The sequence below is a fragment of the Paramisgurnus dabryanus genome, chromosome 4 (genome assembly GCF_030506205.2).
Source record: "Paramisgurnus dabryanus chromosome 4, PD_genome_1.1, whole genome shotgun sequence".
NCBI classification, from domain to species: Eukaryota; Metazoa; Chordata; class Actinopteri; order Cypriniformes; family Cobitidae; genus Paramisgurnus; species Paramisgurnus dabryanus.
This window is the reverse complement of record NC_133340.1, coordinates 20867114-20891003: the sequence shown is the minus strand read 5'-3', so window position 1 is coordinate 20891003 and position 23890 is coordinate 20867114. Positions and strand designations below refer to the sequence as shown.

Genomic DNA, 23890 nt, shown 5'->3' with positions numbered 1-23890 from the left:
ATCATGATCTGTTGTCAATTGTCCAAATAATTCACAGCTGCTCACACAGATAGAGTAAATAGAAAAACAGTTAGTGTAACAGAAACTCTAGCTATTATGCAATTGTGGTTGTTGATTTCTAGTTGATTGTGAGTTTGCAGTTTTGTGCAGATAAAACATTTCCTAAACCTTCTCCACCCAAAGGTGTTTGACCCAAGTCAGTGGCCACTAACCTGCGTGTAAATGCAATGCACACTAAAGAGTAAACAATTGATAAAACTGTACCGTGAGGTTACCTAGCATTCCCCTGTCAGAGAACACACTGAAGATGTATCATTTAATAATCTTAATATTCATATGATATTCTCGCAGTATTTTTTAAGATTTAATTTTTTTAAGATTTATATACATTAGCGATTCTATGCAAATGTCAACATTACCATAAAAAATAATACTGATATCTCGGATGTCAAAATTTCATGGCCCATTATAGACAAGTTTCCTGGGTGAAATAGGCGGGCCGCCATTAGCCTTTCACTCTGCCAACAACTTCCTGTTGTATCTGCCAAGCACTTCCGGTTAGCGAGTTAGCATCTTTTACTGTCTGTGGTTAGCGTGCAGAAAAAGTAAACCATGGATGGTGTTACACGCCGACACGGCTCCGGGACATATTGTGCTGTTCGCGGTTGCAACAACTTGTGGCGATTGCTGAATGTTTGGTCGAAAGGAGCAACAACAATGTTCACACAATGTTTAAAACAATAACTGTTTATTATATTGACTTGTTTGATTGATTGTTATGTAAATGATAAAGAAACATTGCATTTTATTATTTTAAAACTGTTATAAAACATTATCTTAATGTTCAGTAAATATATTGCTGTAGAAAACACAATTCACTTATTAGGTTTAGATGTTGATGTTTTGTTTCATTTTAGGTCACCATTATTGTGATTACTGTTTGTTTTAGTTGGACTCTTGACCCTTGATTTTATGTTTGCTGTTTTTCCCTGGTTGCGTTAACTTTGTGTTAATGCACCACATTTGTTATGAACATGTAAAGTTGATAGTGTAATCCTGTGGTGGTTGGTTTAATTGTAAAGATCATCACCTCATTAATGCACTAATCAAAAGTTTATTTTCTGTCAATAATGTGTATGAGATTCAGCACTTTCACACCAGTTGGTCATTAAGGAGTTTAAGAAACTTTGCACAAAAAGATTGAGATTCATACTCTGATTCTTGATGTTTGTGTGTCCAAATTATACAGCGGATATTTTTTGTCCAAAGTTTCTAAAACTCAATGACAAACTGCTGTGAAAGTGCTGGATCTCATTTACATTATTAACAAAAAATAAACTTTTGATTAGTAAATGAACTAGGTGATGATCTTTACCATTATGTACCAACCACCACAGAATTACACTATTAACTTTACATGTTCGTAACAAATGTGGTGCATTAACACAAAGTTAACACGACCAGGGATAAATCTAGTAAGCAAAAGTCAAGGGTCAAGAGTCCAACGAAAACAAGCACTAATCACAATAATGGTGACATAAAATTAAACAAAACATCAACATCTAAACCTAATAAGTGAATTGTGTTTTCTACAGCATTTATTTACTGAACATTCAGAAATAATAAAATATATAACAAATATAATAAAATAAAATAATATAAATATAAAAAATAAATATAATAAAATGCAACATTTACATAACAATCAAACAAGTCAATATAATAAACAGTTGTTGTTTTAAACATTGTGTGAACATTAAAACATGACATTGTCATAACGTTTAAAAATGGTAAAATGTAACATTCCTCTAACGTTCAGACAAGACAGAAAAGTTCTTAGAATGTCAAGAAAACTGGACACTTTTTACGTTGGCAGAATGTTTTGGGAACGTTGGGAACTTTCTTAAAACTTTTTTCTGTTTACTGGGGAATTAATTAAAGCACTGTCAAGCACCCCCGCATTCTGCGCTCATTTAAACACCTTGCTGTTGTCTTAAAGTAACTCTAAAAGTACAAGTAACTCGCAATGTATGCAAAGTGTCTCGCTTCCTATCAGCGCCGATCAACGAGCATTTAAAATGCTAGACAGGAAGGCTAGAGGGGATTACTTTTTATTTTTATTTTTTATTACTCTTCATTTTCTGTTATAGATTAACACACGGATACATACAAACATCTTAATACAAGCAAAAGATTGGCTAAATTAAACTGCCCATATTGTGTAAAAGTACACAGCCCACTTTGTCAGAATGGAGGGACTGAAACACCTCTGAGCTTTTCAGGTTATTAATTGCATTCCCATCCACCGCCATGGAATCAATAAAATGAGAAAAGATCTTGGATGTTGTCCGCCCATGATGTTACCTTACTTGGATGTGGAATGGTCAAAACATCATTTATAACAAGATTTTCGGTCAAATGTTGCCATTCCAAAGCCATTTTTACACCACTACTCAGCCTGCACAGGAAGTTCTTGGCAGACACAGGAAGTAAACCGGAAGTGCCCTGGAAACTTGTCTATACCCACTACACAGCAAAATCCCCAGAGTTAAATCAACTCTGCTGGTTGTACCTATTGTCCCAATCTTACAGAGAGTTAAAAAGTAACTCTGAAGCAGAGTTAAAAGCTGCAATCTGTAACTTTATCCTCTCTATCACTATCTCTGTTTGAAACCTAAAATTGCATTTTACATCTAACTTGTAGAATTTTTTTCTTAACTTAGTTTTAGATGTTGGTTGTTTCAGTTTAAGTCACCATTATTGTGATCAGTGGTTGTTTTAGTTGGACTTGACTCTTAGTTGCTAACTTTTTCAACTGCTATAACTATGTTTGTTTAAAACATGTTGTGTTATAGCAAGGAAAATACAACAGCACAATTTTATAGTGGTGTTAGTACATAATGTCTAAACATCAAAGCATCTAGAAAACGTATGTGCAGGTGTGGTGTTTCCACACTTATTAGAAGTATCCTTTTCCATTAATTGTGTGAGACTCTAGTATAATACAGCACCCTCATAGCAGTTTGTCATTCTAAATGATTTTGAAACACTGATACTTAAAATTTGGCTACTGTGTAGCGTACACACACAAACATCAAGAATCAGACTATAAATCACAATGATGGTGAAAATAAAATGAAAAGCTTCATGCTGCTGCAATGCATGCTGGGTATCAACAAATTACAAAGCTTATCCAAAACTCCCAGAATGCACTGTGGCAGGAATAAATAATGAACATTGTTAGCATTTTCTTTGTCACCCTTAATGAGATTCATACTCAGATTCTTGATGTCTGTGTGTCTACATTGTGCTGCGGTTAATTTTTAAGTCCCTCAAAATCGTTCAGAATGACAAACTGCCATGAGAGTGCTAGATATTAAACTACAGTCTCACATGATTAATGGAAAAGGATACTTGTGTGTAAACACTACACCTGCACATAAGTTTTCTAGATGCTAACAATTTTTAGAATTTATGTACTAAAAAATCACTATGGAATTGCAGTATTGTTTGTTCTTTGCTATAACACAACATGGCTTAACCATATAAAAATTATAGCATTTGGAAAAAACTAGCAACTAAGAGTCTAGTCTTACTAAAACATCCACTGAGTACAATAATGGTGAGTTTAAAATGAAACAGCAAACATCTAAACCTAAGTTAAGAAAATAACTACAAGTATGCAATTTTAGGTTTCAAACAGAGATGGTGATAGAGAGGATAAAATGACTGATTGCAGCTTTTAACTCAAATTCAGAGTTACTTTTTAACTCTCTGTAAGATTGGGACAATATGTACAACCAGCAGAGTTGATTTAACTCTGGGGATTTTGCTGTGTAATTTTATTTCATATTATTATTATCATCATGCCCATTGTGTTGTTTTGACTCAATTTGTGTACACACAAAAATAAAATGAAAAAATATATATGATATTTGAAGTGCGGTCCTCTTTCTATTTGAGTATAATTGTTTTTGGTAATTTGGTTTGTGCCTTTTTTTCTTTCACAGAATAATAAAAAGTATGTTGTAAGTCTCCGAAAAACGTTTTTGTCCTTTTTTGTCATATGTATCACAAATGCATATTTCTCTCATTTAAAACAGAAAACATGAAAAGACTGCTATTTTTTATTTCTGGACTACTATTATTAGATGTTTCTGAAAACATAAACAAATGGTTTGGTATTAATAATTATTTTTTGATAATTTATATTTAAATTTTTGACAGAAAACATCAAAATTCCTCATATGTGGCCCTGTACCACAAAACCATATTGGTATTTTTCTTGACATATAATTATCTAGAAGTTAAATAAATACGCTTTCCATTGATGCATGGTTTGTTAGAATAAGACAATATTTTGGCCGAGATACAATTATTTGAATATCTGGAATCTGAGGGTGCAAAATAATCTAAATATTAAGCAAATCGCCTTTAAAATTGTCCAAATTAAGTCCTTAGGAACACACATTAATTATGATACATCATTTTTTTTAAATATATTTAGAAATTTACAAAATATCATCATGGAAATGATCTTTACTTAATATCCCAATGAGTTTTGGCATAAAAATGTATAATTTTGACCCATATAATGAACTGTTGGCTGTTGCTACAATACCCATGCAACTTATGAGTAGTTTTGTGGTCCAGGGTCACATATAATTGTGAGGTGCTTACGAAATGTTAATGGATAAAGAATTTTATTGTGATCAATGTCAAACTGTGTTGTTTTATTCATCTGAAAAAAAATTAAAACCTAAATATTCAAGAACTTCTTCACACATTTCAAGAATCGCACTTAGGAACATTTTTACTTCATCCTATGAATGTTCTTATTCTCAAATTATAAAGATATTGTTATGATGGATGAGAAAACAAACTGTAATGTTAATGTTGATTTCACAACTGTCCCTTCATGGAGGAGATCAGTGCTGAATCATAGGTCAGATCCCCGCCCGTGTTGCCTAATAACGACAGCCACTGTGATGGGAGGGAGACCAAGGATAAATTGAAAATGAGCATGTGATGGTTCACTTTCGGTGCGGGACAAACAGGCATGATGTATGTGTGGCTACTGACTGCTGTGGTGGTCTTCTCACCCCTCCAAACACACGGTCTGCCCCTGTGAGTATAAAACGCATGCTGTATTGCAATCACAATGTACAAGTTTACAATTCCTATATACAGCCTGTCTTTCTCCATCATTACTGCCAAATGATTATTGTATGTGTAAAATGTGTACAGCATTTGTTTTCGCTACCACTTAGATGAGCAAATTAAAATAAAGCTTGTGAAATGTCAAATGCATTAACTGCTTAATATGTTACAGTAAACCCTGTTTAAATAAATAACAAATAAATGTAACATCATAATGTAACATTTCAGGAATTCCTGTTACCTTTGCCAGCGATGGGTGATTAACTGTTACTTGTTTAAATTACATTCTTGTGTGAGAACAATGACCCGCATATTATTTGAGCCTTTGTCTGCTTTGAAACGACAAGTGGATGACATCAGAGTAACACGAGAGCGTTTTGAAATCAGCCTCCTCCGCAAGACCGCGGTACTCTGATGTCAGTTTCTGTGGCGCACAGCAAAATCCCCGGTGTTAAATTAACACCGGCTCGGTGTTTATATGGGTACCACCAGCAGGGTGTTAAAAGTAACACCGAAGCAGTGTTAGAGTTTATAAGATACTTAAGCAATCATTTGAGTGATTTTTTGATTATTGAAGACACCTGGTGATAATGAGCAGAACTACAACTATAACTTCCAGCCACTGCCTTAGATAAAATCAACTGAAAAGACATCTCTCTTATTACAAACCAGACTGACTTTTGTCTGCTTTGAAATTGTTTGGTCACCATGGTAATCAGTGGTTCCTTTAGTTGGGCAGTTTGACTCTTGTTTCTGCCTTTGAAAACGTGTTTATTAAACACATTATTTGTTTTAAAGATTGTTAAAACAAAGTTTATAAAGTTTTTATAGCAGCAATTATCAATTAAATTGTTTACACAGTACAAGAATTCAGTATTCATAGAAAATTAGATGTTGAGCAAATATATATTATTTTCTATTGGATTTCACTAACAGAGCCTTCCTCAGATCAAGCTTTTCAAATTTTATTGTTAAATATTTGCTGGAAATATTTTTTTTGCCTCACGTGCAGATATCATGAATCACCCCATTAATCGGAACCATGGTGACAAACATAATGTTGCAAAGCATGCTGGGATCCACCATAGTATAATTCTTATGACTCCCATCATGCATTGCAACATAAATTATGTCACCATTGTGCGATTAATGGGGTGATTCATGATATCTAGAAAATTTCCAGCAAGTATTTACAATAAAAGAGCTTGTTAAACTCTAAAACTCTAAGTTAAAACCAATTGAGAATATTTATTTGATCAACATTTTAACTCTTTCACCGCCATTGACGAGATATCTTGTCAATTACAGTTTTTTTGAATTGTTAAAACACTAACCCCCAATCTCTGAACCAAATTCATAGTGGCCTAAACCCATTTGTCAAATCATGCACTCTTTTTGCAAAATTCTAAACACAAACTTCTCACTAAAACACACATTTCACACTGCAATGCACTTGTTTTATAAATACTAAACACATGCAGGCAGAAGTTGAACACAACTAAAACACCGTTATCATCGAGTAAACACAACAACTCAAAATTCTACACACTTTTATCTAATGGTATTTTTTACCAATTGTGTGAATTGGAAACAGTCTGAGAGGTAGATGAAGAGTATGAGGAAGAAAAGGACACCAGAGACAATGCAATTGGCAAAATTTGCAGTTGGATTGCTGACTTTTTACAAAATACAAGAGCTGCTTACAGTAATATTGAAAACTTACTATTACTTGCAGTACTTACAGTAAAGTATTCACTATATTCACTAAACTAAACTTGTGATTACAGTTATAGAGATTTTTAACAGTATTTGTCAATTGTGTTGTTATGTACAGTAAACATGTATTTTTCTATAAGCAGATCTCCTGGATGTTGTGTTTTCCATTTTTTAAGGTAGTGTCTAATGGATGCTTGTAGTGTTTTATATTATAGACTTATGTGTTTATGATTTGAAAGCTTAGTTTGATTTTGAGTACAAGTGAAATGGTTTTGAAGCAATTGTTTGATTTTGCTAGAAGAGTCAGGGGTTCTGGGAATTTTGTTTAAAATTGGGATTTGTGTTTAAGGTTTTGAGAAAATGAGTGATGGTTTCAAAAAATGTGTTTTAGCAATTCAGAAAAACTGTAAGAGAAAACTTTTTAAACCCGGAAGTATTGCCCTATGGCAAGCGGCTGCATGTCCGTGTCTGTTTTAAAGATCGCTCTGAATGGGATCTCTATGAAAAGTCCGTCACAAAAATGGAATTATCTCTGCTTTTTGCTCAAAATGTGGTGTTTTTGCAGAAACCTACCCATATTCAAAGCAGAGGGTCTGTTCTTTCATTTGGTATATTGTATGTTTATATATTTAAAGAAGAACATTTTCTGGAAGGCATTAAACTTTGGTGAAAATCATGAAAAACGCTGGCGCTGGATAGCAACTTTTTTTAAAATCGCTGGCAGTGAAAGAGTTAATTTCTATCAGTACTTCATTTTTTCTCTGTGTAAACAATTTACTTAAATCTACAATCTCTGTTATAAAACTTCATAAACTTTGTCTTAACAACCTTTGCAACAAATAATTTGTTCATTAAACACTGTTGCATCCTCAAAAGTCAAACTGCCCAACTAAAGGAACCACTCCTCACCATAATGGTGACCAAACAATTTCAAAGCAGACAAAAGTCAGTCTGGTTTGTAATAAGAGAGATGTCTTTTCAGTTGATTTTATCTAAGGCAGTGGCTGGAAGTTGTAGTTGTAGTTCTGCTCATTATCACCAGGTGTCTTCAATAATCACTCAAATGATTTCTTAAGTATCTTATTATCTCTAACACTGCTTCGGTGTTACTTTTAACACCCTGCTGGTGGTACCCATATAAACACCGAGCCGGTGTTAATTTAACACTGGGGATTTTGCTGTGTAAAAATAATTTATTTTAGTTAAATAATATTCACAAAATTTTCAGCTACATCTAAGTAACATTTTTTAATGATATCAACTCAATTTTTTAGTAGACTTCACTAGGATTTTTTATTGATTTGCTTTTATATTTTTGATTCCATCTACTCAATTTAATTTGTGATTAAGTGTAAAAATGCTTCACCAAAAATATTGAGTAGATAATAGTAATAGTTTTTACAGTGTAGATTATAGTGGTTTTCTTTAAATATTAAAATGTGAATAAAATTATATTAATTAATGAAATACAAAAAGTTGTTTACATGTTCATGTATTTTTAAGGTGGGTTTCTGGCGGTCACATCTGCATTTTACCATTAAAAAATAAGAGTTTCTAAACAGTTAATAAATCAAAGAAATTCTGTATACAGGTAAGATTTGTAAAATTTACAAAAGTTCGCTGTAATGCAAACAACTGTGATGGTGTTATTTTTACGGTTTTAAGTTGTATTTTTTACAGAATTGTTCTGGCAACCACAGCTGCCAGTATTTCACCGTAAAAACTACGGATTTTTTTTAACAGTGGTATTTTGAGCTAAAACTTCACGTATGTGCTGTGGGGACACCAAAGATTTATTTGACATTTTTAAAAAGTCTTGTGCCAAGGCCCCTTAAATGATTCATGTATATCTGTGTATCTATGTTTAAAACAATTCAATTGTCTCTTCTAGATTTGTTCTGTCAGCTCCCAACTTACTGAGGGTGGGTTCCTCAGAGAACGTGTTTGTGGAGGCACAGGATTACATTGGAGGAAACCTGAATGTGAAGATCGTAGTGAAGAACTATCCACTCAAAAATCAGGACATCGTTTCTGAAACAGTGACCCTGACTGCGGAAAACAACTACCAGCTCCTTACAAAAATAAAGGTGACACCCTTTCACATCCCTTACGAAAAAGAAGTTTATTCACGTGTGCTATAAGTATACTTCTTTTAAACTTAAAATAAGAAAGTATACTTTCAGTTTACTTTTTATGTACTTCTCTAAAATGTACTTTAGGTACTTCTCAGAAATATACTTAAATTGTACTAAAGTATACTTGACTTATACTGACCAAAATGTCTAAGTATATTTGGCCTATACTTGTTTACTGACATATACTTAAAAATATAAAGTAAAAATGCAACAACGAAAGTTACATCAAGAAAGCTGCAAAAAGCCATATGAATAGCCCTGGTGAAAAATAAATATACTTTATTGTATTTCAAGTATATTTAACTTTGCAATAGTACATTACAAATATACTTAGAAAGAAATGTACCATATTTGAATATATTGAAAGTATGCTTACAACATATTTGCTTACAATTAAACTTTTAGCATATTTCAAAATTATTATAATTTAGTATAATTTCTAAAAGTATACTTTAAAAAAAATTTACTTGGAGTTAAAGTTCTGTGCAATTTTTAAAGTATACTATTTTGAACTTATTTTAAAGTTTTTTTTAGGTATACTTTATCTGTTAAAGTTATCATTATAATAATGCACTGACAACATATTTATAAAATTAAATATTATTTAGCATCCTTTAGAAACAGTATATTTTAAGTAAATTTTGAAAGTATATGTAGTGTACAACTATTATCTTTAGGGAAAATATTTAGTGTTAGCAAACTATTAGGTTATTAATTTTGTGCTGCAGGTTTACTTGGAAGTATTCTTTTACTACACTGTAAAAAATACTTTGCTGCCTTAAAAATTTTTGTTGAATCAACTCGGATTTACAAGTCATTTCAACATTTCAACAAACTTTATTTGTCTTGACTAGAGATCAGTTGTTATAACTACAGGTGAGTTGTTATAATTTATAATTAAGTTGACTTTTCTCAACTATATTTTATAAGTTGTGACAACTCATCTTTGTTTACATGACTTGTAAATCTGAGTTGATGTAACAAAAAAAAATTAAGGCAAGTATTTTTTACAGTGCATACTTTTAGTTAACTAGTGTACTCATACTGAAAGTGTACATGCAAGGGTTCTGTTAGTGTACTCTTAGTAAACTAGTAAGTTACTAATTGTGTGCCTGCAGGTATACTCAAGTATTCTTTTACTATACTTTTAGTTAACTAGTATGTGTACTAGTCATACTGAAAGTGTACATGCAAGGGTTCTGTTAGTGTACTCTTAGTAAACTAGTAAGTTACTAATTGTGTGCTGCAGTTATACAGTACTTGCAAGTATTCTTTTACTATACTTTTAGTTAACTAGTAGTTTACTACTCAACTTTACTTTAAGTAAACTTAACATCATACTATAAATATATATATATTGCACTTAAAGTACAATACAATGTTCCTGTGTATTAATTTTTATACTTGACATATACCTTTTAATTGTACTTTCAATTTGAAGCTAAATCTTTCGTATGCTATCAGTGAGCTAATCAAACAAAAATAATACATAAAAAATGTATATTATATACACACTTTCAACATTTGATATGTTATCTATATTCTATTGTGAATAAAATATAAGTTTACGAGATTTGTAAATTATTCCATTACTTTTTTACTCACAATTTCTACAGTGTCCCAACTTTTTCTGATTTGAGGTTGTATATATATCTATATATATGGCTGAATCCCCTGAATAATAACTTTTGTTCTGGACATTTCCCATAATCCCATAATTCCCATACCTTGACTGATTACTCAGCCACCTGAAACTCATTGGACAGCCTATATAAACTCTCCGGAAACATTCAGTCAGTGCAAAGTCTTGATTTGTACCGGCTGTCATTGCTGAGCGGTTTGCCTGCCTGCAAATCTATCTGTATTTATTGATGTTCATCTGTTTTTCCCGGTTTTTGAGTATGTTTGTTGCCTGCCCTGACCCTTTTGCCTGTTTCATGACTACGAGATTTGCCTGCCCTACATTGCTGTGTTTGCTGTTGTTTGACCTTGCCTGTTGGAATATGAGTGTTTAATAAAAACCTCAAGATGGATCCTCAGTGTCAAAGTGCTTTGTTACACAAGCAGTATACAATAAGTAACCTACTAGTTTACTAAGAGTACACTAACAGAACACTTGCATGTACACTTTCAGTATATGACTAGTAAACTACTAGTTAACTAAAAGTATATTAAAAGAACACTTGGAAGTATACCTGCAGCACACAAAAAGTAACCTACTAGTTTACTAAGAGTAAACTAACAGAACACTTGCATGCACACCTTCAGTATATGACTAGTAAACTACTAGTTAACTAAAAGTATATTACAAGAACACTTGGAAGTATACCTGCAGCACAAAATTAGTAACCCACTAGTTTACTAAGAGTACACTAACAGAACATTTGCATGTACACTTGAAGTATAAGTCTAGAAAACTACTAGTATACTCATGAGTTCACTTGCAGTACAAATGAAGAACTAATTGTGCACTAGTTGTACACTTAAAGTTGACTACTCTTACACTTATAGTACACTTAGAAGTATACTTTTATACTAAAAGTGGGCCAATTTAGTCCCAAGCGGTATTCAAGCAGTACACTTACAAGTATACTACACAGCAAAATCCCCAGAGTTAAATAAACTCTGCTGGTTGTACATATTGTCCCAATCTTACAGAGAGTTAAAAAGTAACTCTGAAGCAGAGTTAAAAGCTGCAATCTGTAACTTTATCCTCTCTATCACCATCTCTGTTTGAAACCTAAAATTGCATTTTACATCTAACTTGTAGAATTTTTTTCTTAACTTAGGTTTAGATGTTGGTTGTTTCATTTTAAGTCACCATTATTGTGATCAGTGCTTGTTTTAGTTGGACTTGACTCTTAGTTGCTAACTTTTTCAACTGTTATAACTATGTTTGTTTAAATCATGTTGTGTTATAGCAAGGAAAATACAACAGCACAATTTTATAGTGGTGTTAGTACATAAAGTCTAAACATCATCAGCATCTAGAAAACTTATGTGCAGGTGTAGTGTTTGCACACTTATTAGAAATAGTGATGGGTCGTTCGTGAACGCCGGCTCTAAGAGCTGATTCTTTGTAGCGAACGAGCAGAGCCGAATCTTCAGACGCATGCAGGGGAGCCGGCTCTTCTAAGGGAGCCGAGCCAGAAGAGCCGAATCTATAAAAAGAGCCGGACTGCCATCACTAAAATGTAGAGCCGGAGCTTGAGCATTTTCTTTGTCACCCTTAATGAGATTCATACTCAGATTCTTGATAATTTTTAAGTCCCTCAAAATCGTTCAGAATGACAAACTGCCATGAGAGTGCTAGATATCATACTACAGTCTCACATGATTAATGGAAAAGGATTCATATGATAAGTGTGTAAACACTACACCTGCACATAAGTTTTCTAGATGCTGACAATATTTAGAATTTATGTACTAAAAAAAATCACTATGGAATTGCAGTATTGTTTTTTCTTTGCTATAACACAACATGGCTTAACCATATAAAATTATAACAGTTGGAAAAACTAGCAACTAAGAGTCTAGTCCTACTAAAACATCCACTGAGTACAATAATGGTGAGTTTAAATGAAACAGCAAACATCTAAACCTAAGTTAAGAAAATAACTACAAGTATGCAATTTTAGGTTTCAAACAGAGATGGTGATAGAGAGGATAAAATGACTGATTGCAGCTTTTAACTCTGCTTCAGAGTTACTTTTTAACTCTCTATAAGATTGGGACAATATGTACAACCAGCAGAGTTGATTTAACTCTGGGGATTTTGCTGTGTACTAGAACATAAATGTTAGTACACTTACTATATAAAGTATACTTAAAACTATACTCCAACATTACTTAAGTATACTTAATAAAATGAACTTGAAGTATACTTCTTTTTCGTAAGGAATACTTGCCCATTATAAACAAATGTGAAGAATCAGTGATTCATTAAAAATCAGTTTGCAGTGACACATCTCTGAAGTTCATTAGTTTAAAATTTGAATGCAAATTTTAGCTGAGAAATTAGCAAAAGTTTTCTGAAAAACATGCTCTAAATTTGCTGTTTATTATATTTAGATACCCGATGATAAAAACCATTTCACCGACGATCCTCTGGAGAAGCAGTATGTGTATCTACAAGCTCATTTTTCTTTCACAGTTTTGGAGAAAGTAGTCATGGTCTCGTTTCAGTCTGGATATATATTTGTACAAACAGACAAACCCATCTACACACCGGGTAGCACAGGTAAGATCACAAGAGTATGAAAACATACAATCAATTTGCATTTCCTTATGAAGTTGTATGAGGATTTTTATGTTTATAATTAAATTTAAGATTCTCAAACTATTTTTGCAGTTCAATACAGGATTTTCTCTCTGACTCCAAACCTGCACCCACTTAGTCAATCTGGAATCTCAGTGGATATCATGGTAAACATTTAAATAACAATGCACTGTTGCTTCAAACACAAATACACTTATTAATTACATTTAACCCTCAAATGGTCTTCATTTCCTGTTTACACTACGGGCCCTAGGGGTCTATATGACCCCAAAATTTAAAGCATAATTTTATTATTTGTAAGAAAAATATACATTTTCAATAATAAAAATAATATATATGTTTTTGAACTTTGGCGGAAAAATGCACAGTTTTAACCAATCAGGAGCTTGCTCTAGTAGCCACGTGATTACATAAAGCGAGCGGAGTATTATGCTGTATTTATAGATTTTTTTTGACAAATGGAAAAAACGATATGTCATATTGACCCCAAAGACCAGATGAATATATTTTTTACATACCTTCAGAACAACCGAATCAAGCCCAGTTTTTGTGTGTGTACACAGTAAAACTCCCAGTGTTAATTTAACACTGCTGGGAGCATATATGGTCCCACTCTAAAAAGTGTTAAATTTACACTGAATCAGTGTTAAAGTTAATGAGATAATGAAGTGATGATTAAGACATTAATGGTGAACACCTGCTGGTCATTTCATGTCAAATCAACTTAATTTTAGAATTGTTCCTGTCTCTAAGTTTTTATTTTCTTTTTCTGGAGAAAGTAATACTAACATGATAAAAAAGGTCAAAATATTAAATGCAAAAGATATATAAAAACTGCTGTGTGTATATATGATTCTATCTTACAGAGTTTTAAAAAGTTACACTGAAGCAGAGCCATCTTTAACTTTTGCCTCTCTATCATCATCTCTGTTTGAAACTTAAAGTTACAACTTGCTTGTAGAATTACATGGATGATAAGTTTAATCTCTATACAACAGCTGTATTTCTGGTTAATAAAGTGAGTCACCATTTTCCCGATTAGTGTTTCCATTAGTTGGGCACTTGAGTCTTGAAGATTAAAGTTGGCCTTCTTTTGTTTATTGTGTTTATTAAACACATTTGTTGGAGCAGAGGGAGGTGACACAGATGAAGTTATAAACTGTTGGTGTGCTACAGTAGTTGTTGAATATTGTGATTAACTGATCTCAAACAAAAAACACTAAATGTAAGTTACATTTTTTTTATGTTCAGTCAAACCTGTGATGTTCCTATGCTGTAAATCCATACCCTTAAGAGTTAATTTTTTTACACAAATCTAATCTGTGGTTTCAGTCGGACACCCTGAGACATCAACAATCACCCTATAAAACACAATCATGGTGACAATCAACAACAAAGCTTCATGACATCAACAATCAGCCTATAAAACACAATAATGGTGACAATCAACAACAAAGCTTCATGCCGCAATGCATGCTGGGTACCAGGATTGTAGAAAACTCTTTCATAACTCCCATCATGCATTGCAACATGACACAATTGTGCAACTTTCTTACCATTTACTCTCACCATTGTTGAGATTTGTATCCGAAGTCATGAAATCTCTCTGAACAAAAAAAAAAAAAAAAAACTAGAATCAAAGCACCCTTATCCTAAACTGTGCCATTTGCATAGAGAAACATTTTTATGCTTTTTTCTTTACCTTTCTCATATCATATATTAATATTTTTAAAACAAGCAATTTTAGGTGGGTTGATAGGATTTTTTCTACATCAAGCAACAAACAAGTGCTTTTATTGAAACACTGTTGCAATTGCTAATATTGGAGAGTTAGTTTAGTGAAGGTTAAGAGACAAACGCCTAACTAAAGGAAACACTAATCACAATAATGGTGACTTCAAATAAATCTAAAACACAAACTGGAGATTTATTGTGATAATTTTTGTGATAAATATCCATTTGACTTGTGATTACATTTTATCAGAAAGAAGATTTGTCTACTAAGTCACATGTGTGGATGCTGGAATGCTGGAGCACTTTTATTTTTTTCTGACAACAGTTGTTTAGAAGTTAAACTTATCATCCTCTACAAAATAACTCTACAAGCAAGTTGTAATTTTAGGTTTGAAACAGAGATGATGATAGAGAAGCAAAAGTTAAAGTTGGCAGCTTTTTACTCTGCTTCAGTGTAACTTTTTAAAACTCTGTAAGATAGAATCATATATACACACAGCAGTTTTTATATATCTATTGCATTTAATATTTTGACCTTTTTCATCATTTTAGTATTACTTTCTCCAGAAAAAGAAAATAAAAACTTAGAGACAGGAACAATTCTAAAATTAAGTTGATTTGACACGAAATGACCAGCAGGTGTTCACCATTAATGTCTTAATCATCACTTCATTATCTCATTAACTTTAACACTGATTCAGTGTAAATTTAACACTCTGTAGAGTGGGACCATATATGCTCCCAGCAGTGTTAATTTAACACTGGGAGTTTTACTGTGTATGTATAGATAGATTATGTAGGAAAAGTCACAAAATTGTATATCTCTGAGGTGAAGGGAATCATTTTTATTAACAAATGAAAATTCATTTGGGGTAATATAAACCCCAAGGACCAATTAAGGGTTAATCACTCAGTACTGTTACAGTAATGCCTTTTTAAGCACACACATCCAAAAAGCTAATTTCTGACTTCTTTCATTGTGTTTTCAGAATCCACAAGACATCACAGTCTCAACAGAGAAGGTTTTTCCAGCGCAAGGGATTAAGTCCGGAAAATATCAAATCCCAGAGGTTGCCAGGTGTGAATTAAATTCTCTTCAGCTTGAGACAATGGCTGTATGTAAATGTAGCTCCTCAATTTATCAGTAAACTGAAGCTGACATCCACAATAAATATGATCTTTGTTGTTAGATCACTGTTTGTGGTATTTTTTGTCTTTTGTTTTGATATTATGACATCTGATGTGTTTATGTTTAAAGTCCTGGGATCTGGAAGGTGGTCACACGATACGCAAACACTCCACAGAAGACGTTCACTGCAGACTTTGAAGTCAAAGAATATGGTGAGATGTGACGCAAGAAAACCAGTGAGTTGTGCAACCATGAGATAACAAAAATTTTGTTGATTTATTTTCTCTGTGTGTTGTGTTGTTTGGTTTTGGTTTATAGTGCTTCCAACTTTTGAAGTTATTTTAATCCCCCAAAAAGTGTTCTTCTATGTTGGTGATGAAAGTCTAACAGTCGACATAACTGCAGAGTAAGATCCATTATTCTTACCTTGTTGAATTTTTACTTTGTGTAATCGAAAAGGGAATTATGCAAAATACAAAATACTGTAATACGAGCAAAACCCCTAAAAAGTTGTCCTGACATTCCTACTTCTTTCCCAGCAAGCAATAGCCGTCATTTCACAGTCTAGGTTAACTGCACTGTAAAGAAAATTGCAGCATGAAGTTAAAACAACTTGGTTTTGAAAGTCAATTCAACCTACTATTTTAAGTTTTGTGAATATTTGACTTAACTAATAAAATCAAGTGGAAATTTAAGTTAAAGTAACATAAAATGCATATTTTTATAGTGTGTAGACCCGGCTATGAGTAACCTTTACTTCTAGCCAACATAAAATTGAATTTGGTCGGTTCTTCCAAAATAACTTATGAGCTGTATGATAATCCTTCATGTATGCAAAGTCGTCAGTGATTACAAGGTGTTTGGTTTTACTTATTTATTTAATTTCATTCATTTTGGGCTATGGATATAATTTTCACTGACAGTCCAAATGTTTTAGCCTACACGTCTGGGGCTAGTATGTCTATAAGAAACGTCTTTTAAACCTAAGATTGTTTGATTGGTTGAGATGGGAGCTTTTGTAGTAACAAAATGCAGAAACATTTTTTTTAAGGCCCTCGCAAAACTATACAAATATTTTGTATTTAGAGTTTTGGTTTCAATCTAGCCTTGTTTTTAAATATTCTTCAAAATCATTTAAACAAATTCTGCATCACATAGAAGCATCTAATTTTGATTTAATTTAAAATTGAACCTCAAGGGACTTTTCAAATGTATACAGTACAATGGGCAGGACGTTTCATGTAATATAGTTTATCACTTGAGGAAAAACGTATGAACGATCATTAAGAAATGAATGTGTTTTTTTTAGGTATCTGTTCGGGCAGAAGGTAAATGGACAAGCATTTGTGGTGTTTGGTGTGATGGACGGAGATATCAAAACAAGTATTGCTGCCTCTCTAAAAAGAGAACCGGTGAGCTTTATGGCCAAATGTGACCAAACATGATTTTTTATGATTTAAAACACATTTAAATTCAAATACATTATACTGGAAATAAACACTGTCAGCATGGATACATTATCTCTGTCTTATATATAAATAGATAATAAATGGAAAGTGTGAAGTAGTTCTGACCAGGGAGATGATCCTAAAGACCTTTCCAAACATCAATCAGCTGGTTGGAAAGTCAATCTTTGTTTCAGTCAGTGTTTTAACAGAGACCGGTAAGAATCAACGCACACACTGTATTTCTGTATGAACATGTGTATGTGTGTGCTGTAGATATAAAGATGGATGATTGTGTGTGTTTCAGGCAGTGAAATGGTAGAAGCACACAGGAGAGGCATTCAGATTGTGACGTCACCATACACCATCCACTTCAAGAGGACACCCCAGTTCTTCAAACCTGGGATGTCTTTTGATGTCTCGGTACAAAACCAGACTAGAAAGATGATAAACTGAAGGAAGATGTCATGATAAGCACTTGAACATTGATTATAAATGTTACCAAGCTTTCAATTTTATGTTTTGTCTGGGTTTTTATGAAAGGTTTACGTGACAAATCCTGACCAGACACCTGCTGTAAATGTGCCAGTAGAGGTCAACCCTGGAGGGGTCAGAGGTCAAACACAAGCCAATGGCATTGCAAAAGTCCCCATCAATTCAAAGGGAGGATCTTCAACACTGGAGATCACTGTAAGATCTGACTATCATTGCTGATCTAGTGCAGAGATTCAATTAATTCTAAAATTAAGTGAAAAATTGATTGAAAATATGCATGTATACATATATTCTAATGATCTATTTATAATTTTCTAGGTAAAGACAATAGACCCAACATTACGGCCTGAACAGCAGGCAGTGAAGAAAATGACAGCTCAGGCCTATGAACCCAAAACCAACAACTACCTGCATGTTGGCATTGATGCAGCTGAGCTTGAAATTGATAATCAAATGAAAGTCAATCTGAACACAGGAAAAAGTCCAGGAGTCAAAGATCAAGATTACACATACATAGTAAGAGAAATAGGTTGTTATTTATGATGGTGCATAGTGTAATAAATGTTTGTTTCAACTGTTCCACTCACGTGGCAAATATGGCAACAAGCAAAAAGCCACAACTGATTTTGATTTTTAAAAATAAGAATGCATCAGTAATTCTACACTTCTAGGACTTCACAACACAGTAAAAAGTAAAACTATCGGTATCGGCAGATGTCATTCTCAGTAATAGAACATTAGTATCGGCAAAGCAATTTTCTATTAGTACATCCAAAGTAAAAACAAGTTTAATCATACAAGTTTTATTTATACTGATCGTAGGTCAAATCCGACTTTTACGTGCAAACATCTCGCTACAACCATCTCATGACGATTTATCTTGTGACCCCACATCCCTATCTTGACCTCTAAATAAGAAATGGTCATTGTCATCTTCGTTGCTATAATTAGATTGTTGGTTGCAAGACCACTGGACCCTTGTTTGGAAAGCAGATCCCCAGCTAACAGAAAAAAGTTTTAAGAATGTTTCCTGAAAGTTCCCAAGGTTCCCAAAAACGTTCTGCCTACGGAAAAAGTGTCCAGTTTTCTTGACGTTCTAAGAACGTTTTTGTGTTGTCTCAACGTTAGAGGAATGTTACATTTTACCATTTTTAAACGTTATGACAATGTCATGTTTTAATGTTCACACAATGTTTAAAACAACAACTGTTTATTATGCTGACTTGTTTGATTGTTATGTAAATGATAGAGAAACATTGCATTTTATTTTTTTTATAAAACATTATTTCTGAATGTTCAGTAAATATATTGCTGTAGAAAACACAATTCACTTATTAGGTTTAGATGTTGATGTTTTGTTTCATTTTAAGTCACCATTTTTGTGATTAGTGTTTGTTTTAGTTGGACTCTTGACTCTTGACTTTTTGCTTGTTAGGTTTTCCTGGTTGTGTTAACTTTTTGTTTATACACCACAACATTTGTTATGAATATGAAAGTTAATAGTGTAATTCTGTGGTGTTGGTACATAATGGTAAAAATCATCACCTAATTAATTTACTAATCAAAAGTTTATTTTCTGTCAATAATGTAAATGAGATCCAGCACTTTCACAGCAGTTTGTCTTTAAGGACTTTTAGAAAACTTTGACAAAACATCAAGAATCAGAGTATGAATCTCAACCATTTGGTGACAAATAAAATTGTATAAAAAACATTATTTATCCATGCTGCAGTGCATGCTGGGAGTCCTGAATAAGATTTGTATTTTTTTGATATCCAGCATTCATTGCAGCATGAAGTTTTACATTTAATTGTCACCATGGTTGATATTCATACTCTGATTCTTGATGTTTGTGCGTCCCAACTATTCAGTAAATATTTTTTGTGTTAAGTTTCTAAAACTCCTTAAAGGGGCCATGGCATGAAAATGAGACTTTTCCATGTTTAAGTGCTATAATTGGGTCTCCAGTGCTTCTTTCAACCTACAAAATGGGAAAATGATCAACCCAGTAACTTAGTTTTGGTAAACCATTCTCTACAAGCAAATTCAAAAATAGGTTGTTGAAATTTGGCACTCTTTATGATGTCATAAGGAGCTCTTATTAGAATAATACTGCCCCCTTAATCTGCACTATTCAATCACAGCACTGCCATTTAGTGCAGAGAAAAAGAGATAGAGAAAAAATTATTGACAAAAAAATTGAGTTTCAATTGCAACAAACCACCATCATTGTGATCAGTGTTTGCACTTCATGAGCTCATTTGCATTTTTAAGGACACACCCAAAATGGCACATTTTTGCACACACCAACAAAGTGTCAATTTTAACATGTTATAATAAATTATCCATATGCTATTTTGAGCTAAAACTTCACGTATGTGCTCTGGGGACACAAAATATTTACTTGACATCTTAAAAAAGTCTTGTGCCATGGCCCCTTTAATGACAAACTGCTGTGAAAGTGCTGGATCTCATATATGTTATCAACAGAAAATAAACTTTTGATTAGTAAATTAATTAGGCGATTATCTTCACCATTACGTACCAACCACCACAGAATTACACTATTAACTTTACATGTTCATAACAAATGTGGTGTATTAACACAAAGTTAACACAACCAGGAAAAAAATAGCAAACAATAAGTCAAGGGTCAAGAGTCCAACTAAAACAAACACTAATGACAATAATGGTGACTTAAAATGACACAAAACATCAACATCTAAACCTAATAAGTGAATTGTGTTTTCTATAGCAATATATTTACTGAACATTTAGAAATAATGTTTTATAAGAGTTTTAAAATAATAAAATGCAATGTTTCTCTATCATTTACATAACAATCAATCAAACAAGTCAATATAATAAACAGTTGTTGTTTTAAACATTGTGTGAACATTAAAACAGGACATTGTCATAATGTTTAAAAATGGTAAAATGTAACATTCCTCTAACGTTCAGACAACACAAAAACATTCCTAGAAAGTCAAGTAAACTGGACACTTTTAACGTTGGCAGAATGTTTTTGGGAATGTTGGGAACTTTCAGGAAACGTTCTTAGAACTTTTTTCTGTTAGCTGGTTCAGCTAGCAAACAGTACTAGTGATAATTGTAAAGAAATGTTAAAGGGGACATATTATGAGATTTTTTTAAAGATGTAAATTAAGTTTTAATCTGGGTCTGAGCAAAACTATGCCATTTTGGGTGTGTCATTTAAAATGCAAATGAGCGGATGAAGTGCAAACACTGATCACAGTTAATACAACCAAGGAAAAGCTAACACATAAAAAGTCATGGGTCAAGAGTCCAACTAAAACAAACGCTAATCACAATAAGGGTGACTTTAAATGGAACAAAATCTAAACCTAAAGTATGAAAATGACTCTACAAGTAAGATGTACAATGCCATTTTAGGTTTCAGACAGAGATGGTGAGAGAAAGAGGATAATAAAGCTTTTAATTCTGCTTCAGTGTTACTTTTTAACACTCTGTAAGATTGGGACAATATATACATCCAGCAGTGTGTATTTAACTCTGGGGATTTTGCTGCATAAGGGCTTCCTGGGGGCTAAGTGAGGGCTGCCCATGCAAGGGCCATCATAGGCTTGTTTGTAGGGCCAGTTCTGGCCCAGGTCTGGGCCAGTTATGGGCTATTGTCTGTAATCCAGAACTGGGCCATTGTAGGGCCGTCAGTCTTTGTTGTATGTGGGCCGAGGAAAACTGGTTGGTGGGCCGGAGCTGGGCCAGAACAATATTCCCATGTGGGGTCCGGTTATAGGGCTGCCATAGACTCCCATTTGGGAAGAAGAAAATATAATAATAATAAGAAGAAGAAAACCATCAAACGCAATAGTGGCATGCCGCCCTGCGGTCTTGGCCCCTAAAAATGTATTGCTGAAACACGTCACAAAGAATGTGAACTATGTAGCACTGAATTGTGAGTTTCTCCACATTTCTGTGTTCAGGACAATTTGGGTGGGGCTAAAACAGTGGCTCGATGACGCACTGGAGCCACGAGCACGCCCCGCCTCTTAAACAATCGCAAGCATGCATTCAGGTTGTAGCTGTATTTGAAATTTGAGAGAGATGGGAGCTTTTTGTGAGTGGGCGTGGTTTTAGCACCAACTGCGGCCCCAGCATTTGAAAGCAGAGAATCCTGCCTGTTTTTCCAATATTTTGATAACTTATTTTATATTTTTCTGTGGTGTGACAAACTGAGAACAAATTTAATATTGGACTTTTTCAGATTATCAGATTAATCGCTGGTAATATTTTAGACTAGATAAGATAGGTTTACGGTAATGTAATCCAGAAGATAGCTTTATGTTTGAGATTATATGTTTTTACTAATCTGTTTTTATTTTCAGATCACCAGTAAAGGGCAGATTGTGAAAGTAGGCAGATTCAAGAGAGAACAGCAATCTCTGGTGACTCTGTCTCTAATTGTAACCAAAGACATGGTGCCGTCCTTTCGCTTCGTGGCTTATTATCATGTGGGTTCAAATGAGGTGGTGTCTGATTCAGTCTGGGTTGATGTGAAGGACACGTGCATGGGAAAGGTAAAGTAGACCATAACAAAAAATGACCAGTAATCATTATCAAATTACAATTATTTTTTTTCATTCTATATTAATGCATTCACTTACCTTTCAATGAAAGAAAACCGTACAGAAGTTTGCGTCTTCTTGAGGTGTAGGACATTTGTATGAAACAATACGTTGTTGGCCAATCTAACACGACAATTCATTTTCCGCATTCTCCATATTTTAGCACTTTTCTGAATTATTCTTATGTTCTGCCTTTTTGTCTCTCAATCAACAGCTTGAACTTCAGGTAAAGAACAAGGCCAATACTTACAGCCCAGGTCATGAGTTCAGCTTGCAAATAACCGGAGACCCTGGAGCTAAAGTTGGACTGGTGGTGGTTGACAAGGCTGTGCATGTGCTCAACAAGAACAGATTAACTCAGTCTAAGGTGATGAATCCGGCTACACCGTACAAACATTGCATGAGTTTCACTGGTGTAAAGCTTTCTTAACTGGTCTGTTTGCTCTCTTTAGATCTGGGACGTCATTGAGAAACACGACACTGGTTGTACAGCAGGCAGTGGTAAAGACAGTATGGGGGTTTTCTATGACGCTGGGTTGATGTTTGAGTCCAACACTGCTGGAGGAACCAGCACTAGAACAAGTAATCTCTATTTCATTTTTAAAACAAGTCCTTATAAAAAGAGTATGTTATTAATTTTGTATGTTATTGTCCTCTAGTGCCCGAATGTCCTGTCAATTCAAGGAGAAGACGGAGATCTGAGGGTATTCTGCAGGTCACCACGACACTTGGTGAGAAGCCCGACAATTTTGCATAAAGATTTAATCTGAAGTTAAAACATTTTGAGGGAATTTTCCCAGACAGGGTTTAGATTAAACCAGGACTAGGCATTAGTTATATTAGGAAATTTAAGTAGTTTTTAAAAACAAAACTTACAAAAATGCATTTAGAGACAAAACATTGGCATATGTAAAGGTATGTCAGTGCAAGGTGTTTTTAAATTAACTGTTTCCCACCAGCGTTTTTTAAAAAAGTTGCCAACCAGTGCCAGCATTTTTTATGATTTCAAAATATTTAATCCTACCTTGATTAGTTCTCTTATTATCACCTCTCAAATATGGGTAGGTTTCTTTAAAAACACAAAATTTTGAGCAAAAAGCTGAGATAATTCAATTTTTGTGAAGGACTCTTGATAGAAATCAGTTTCAGGGTGATTCTCAGAACATGCACAGAGTTCTTACTCTTTCCTG

General features: G+C 33.6%; 1 protein-coding gene across 1 annotated transcript in view; it reads left to right on the top strand.

Moving 5' to 3' along the window:
- Nucleotides 1-5057: 5057 nt before the first annotated feature.
- The window catches only part of LOC135760484 (complement C3-like), a 65553-nt gene continuing 46720 nt past the window's right edge, over nt 5058-23890 (top strand). Inside the window, exons 1-16 of the mRNA XM_065274479.2 lie at nt 5058-5127; nt 8768-8963; nt 13083-13251; nt 13363-13436; nt 16014-16102; nt 16283-16365; nt 16472-16559; nt 17463-17565; nt 17696-17816; nt 17906-18021; nt 18142-18288; nt 18412-18609; nt 22461-22652; nt 22915-23067; nt 23153-23282; nt 23360-23431. Of these exons, the coding sequence (XP_065130551.2) occupies nt 5060-5127; nt 8768-8963; nt 13083-13251; nt 13363-13436; nt 16014-16102; nt 16283-16365; nt 16472-16559; nt 17463-17565; nt 17696-17816; nt 17906-18021; nt 18142-18288; nt 18412-18609; nt 22461-22652; nt 22915-23067; nt 23153-23282; nt 23360-23431 (1999 nt within the window). The 5' untranslated portion in view covers nt 5058-5059. The remainder of the gene's footprint in view (nt 5128-8767; nt 8964-13082; nt 13252-13362; nt 13437-16013; nt 16103-16282; nt 16366-16471; nt 16560-17462; nt 17566-17695; nt 17817-17905; nt 18022-18141; nt 18289-18411; nt 18610-22460; nt 22653-22914; nt 23068-23152; nt 23283-23359; nt 23432-23890) is intronic.